Here is a 3,062-nt window from a genome sequence, read left to right on the forward strand (position 1 = left end):
TTATGTGATTAGCCTTGATGGTAAAGGCAGAAGAAAAAGTAAGAAAATGAGAAAAATATTGGGAAAAGGATAATCACTATCATGTTGTTCAGTCTAAGCTCCATTTCTTGATAGTAATTTAGGCTCTGATGTGGACTTTATTACTGCTGGTACAAGCTTCTGACATAAAAGGGTAAGCTCTAACATGACATCTTGTAAAATGTTCTTGCTACCTTAGGAACAGCGTGTACAAATCCACAGTTCTCAATAGACTGCTGACCTGACTGACAGCATGCAGATTTGGAAGTAGAAGCTGCAAAAGGATGTCTTAAGAGGCAGGAGTTGAAACATGAACAAGAGTTCTTTTAATTCTGTCTGAGGAGGCTAGGAACAATCTCTTACCCCATCTCTCCACTCTGTAATGCTGGGGTTTAGCAACAGGCTTTGGCACTTGCCCTAGTGCAAGCTTCCTGATGACAAATTGTGTTTTAGTTGCTGATCCAATATTCAACCCTAGCCGAGAAGGAATCAAAGCTTTAAAAGCATTTGGGATAAAGAAGTACTGATTGTAGAAGCGTGGAGGTAATAGTGATGGGCCTGCTGTAAGTATATATGTTCTCTAAGGATGGTTGTAAGAGCAGTGGCTGGCCTACATTTTCTTAAGAGATTCTGGTAAATACTGTGTGGCTGAGCACACATTCATCAGTGAGTGGTTTACAACACAGACTTTCTTGCTGTTACAGTGAATTTCCATCAAACACTACAGAACTGGCATCTCTTGCTATTCTGTTCAGTGCCTGCATTTTAAAACTTGCTATTTGCTGCTGCCCAGTCCTGACCTGTCCAGAAAGTGAAGATTCAGTGGGTTCTAACATAAGTAGTTTTTTTGGGTTGTCTGTTTGAGAAAGCAGGTGCTTTTAGGGAGTGATTAGCTCTAACTTCCTATTGTAAAATGCTATGTTTTTTTGATGTGTAGAAATTACTCTTGTTGTAAAATCACCTGCAGTAAGAGCTTATCTTCAATTAAGCATGACATGGGCAGTGAAGGTCAAACAAACAAAGGAGAGGAATGAGTAACTGTCGGTCATTTGCTGGTTCTGGATGAAATGTTCTCATCTTGATTCTAGTTAACTTTTCATGACCTTTTCTTCACCCTTCTTGTGTATGGGTATGTGACATGTTAAGATAAGCTTTTTAGGAATTACTGCCATGAGGATTGTGGAAGGGTTTAGCAGAATCATTTAGGGAGGCATTCTCAGTGCTGGCTTAACACAGATGTTTGGGAGAGGGGAGAAAAACACACATTGGCTGGAAACACAAGTGAAAAGGAGAATCAGAGGTGTGTGCAAGGCTGTATTATACAGGCCTGTACAAGCCTGAGGTGACTTTGGAGCCCATGCAAGATGGGGATACAGAGTTGATCCTCCTGGTTTATCTAGACTCCTAATTCCTCATGTATGTTCAGTTTCTAAACATGTTTTTATCTTGTAGTAAACAGGGTCCTATGGTGTAAACACTCACTCTTGATTTGATTGGAAGTTAGCAGAAAGGAGAATTAAGAAGTTTCGTCTTACTCTGTGTGGCTAGCTGGCCACCTGACCCTAAGGAATAAAGAAAGTAGAAATGCTATTTCAAGGAATGTTTAAAGGAATGTTGTCAACATAATGATCACTTCATAAAAGTTTCAGACCAGTGATGGTCACAAGACCCAGTGCTGCTTGCTCTCAAACCTTCTGTGTAATGACCCCACTTAGCAGTTGCAAGCTGTGCTTACCCAGGTAAAGGAGGAGGAAGTAGAGCAGTAGCTTGAAAATATGGAGCATTGCTCATGTGTGGGTAGCTTTGTTCTGCTTTCCAGGTACTAACAAAAATGGTACTTTGAGGAATCTCACATCTGAAAACATGAGCTGCATGAATCAAACCTTTTAACTCTTGGCTGTAGTTGTGATGGCCCCAAATGTCAGATCAGGTGAAGGGTGGCACAGCTGTGCCAATCTAATAGCTCATTAGTGCTCACCCAGCTTTCCTTGTGCCTGTTTATTGGCCACTTTGTCCTGCTAAAGGCTGAGAAAACGAACCTGTTGATGAAGTGATTAATTTTGTAGTTGAATTCCCTTAATGGAGTTGCTGGCAGGAAGCATGTGGAGAGTGGCACCACACTGTTCCCACCAGGTTATATTTTAACCTGGTCTGTGCATCATCAAGGTGCCTCAGTAGCAGGAGCTACTATGCCTGGAGCTCATGTTTGTACGTAGCAAGGGAAGCAAGACCAGAGACCAAATTGCTATGAGTAGTAACTGGCACTAAAATACTGCAATGCAATTCCTCAGTTTCCCCTGAGATTTAAGTAACAAATCATCAAAGCGTCGTCATATAATAGTGATACTAGAGACGAAGAAACAGATAAAAGTCTAAACTTTACTTCCAGAGTCCTTCCTGAAGGCCTGATACCAGGCACAATGCTCATTAAAATCTAAGGTGATTGTCTGGGAGCTCCTCTTCCACATGTTTTTGGGGAGAGACTAATGAAGATACTGAATTGCTTTTGTCCCTTTCTTAATAGAGTTTTCTATTTAACCAGGACATTATAATCTTACAGCAAAATCTCCTTTAAGAGCCAGGGTAACCCACTGAATACTTCTGTTCTACTGACAATATCTGCTAAAATATATATTATATAGGTTCTGTGCAATTACTTCCTTATATCTGCTTCATGTTCACATGAACTATAATTTTTTTGCACTTCTCTTATCGGTTTGGTTATTTTTAACACACTTGTCTTCTAAGGCTTGTGACAAGAAGTTTATTTTGTGGCCATTCTTCTTCATTTTCTCATACAGTCCATAATATCTCATGTCTTAGAACTTTTTGGAGCTGATAGCCCATCCTTATGAGATCAGCATCGGATTCACTGAACTCTTTACCTTTTAGAACTGACTCAACACAATTACTATATCAATGTTCTGATACCTTCTGCAAACAATTTGTTAGGTATTTGGCTAAAGTTTTCTAGAAAAGACACCTAAATGAAGTTTGTTAATAATTGATTTACATGCAAAAGAGGTTTGCCTGTGAATTCCTGC

At 39.9% G+C, this 3,062-nt stretch overlaps 1 protein-coding gene across 1 annotated transcript in view; it reads left to right on the top strand.

The window, feature by feature from the left end:
- Nucleotides 1-367: 367 nt before the first annotated feature.
- PLA2G15 (phospholipase A2, group XV) overlaps nt 368-3,062 on the top strand; it is a gene marked incomplete at its 5' end in the record, with an annotated part of 14,837 nt that continues 12,142 nt past the window's right edge. Inside the window, 2 exon segments of the mRNA XM_009081367.1 lie at nt 368-433; nt 435-470. Coding sequence (XP_009079615.1) covers nt 368-433; nt 435-470 — 102 coding nt within the window.

This window comes from Acanthisitta chloris, unplaced genomic scaffold (assembly GCF_000695815.1).
Source record: "Acanthisitta chloris isolate BGI_N310 unplaced genomic scaffold, ASM69581v1 scaffold32968, whole genome shotgun sequence".
NCBI classification, from domain to species: Eukaryota; Metazoa; Chordata; class Aves; order Passeriformes; family Acanthisittidae; genus Acanthisitta; species Acanthisitta chloris.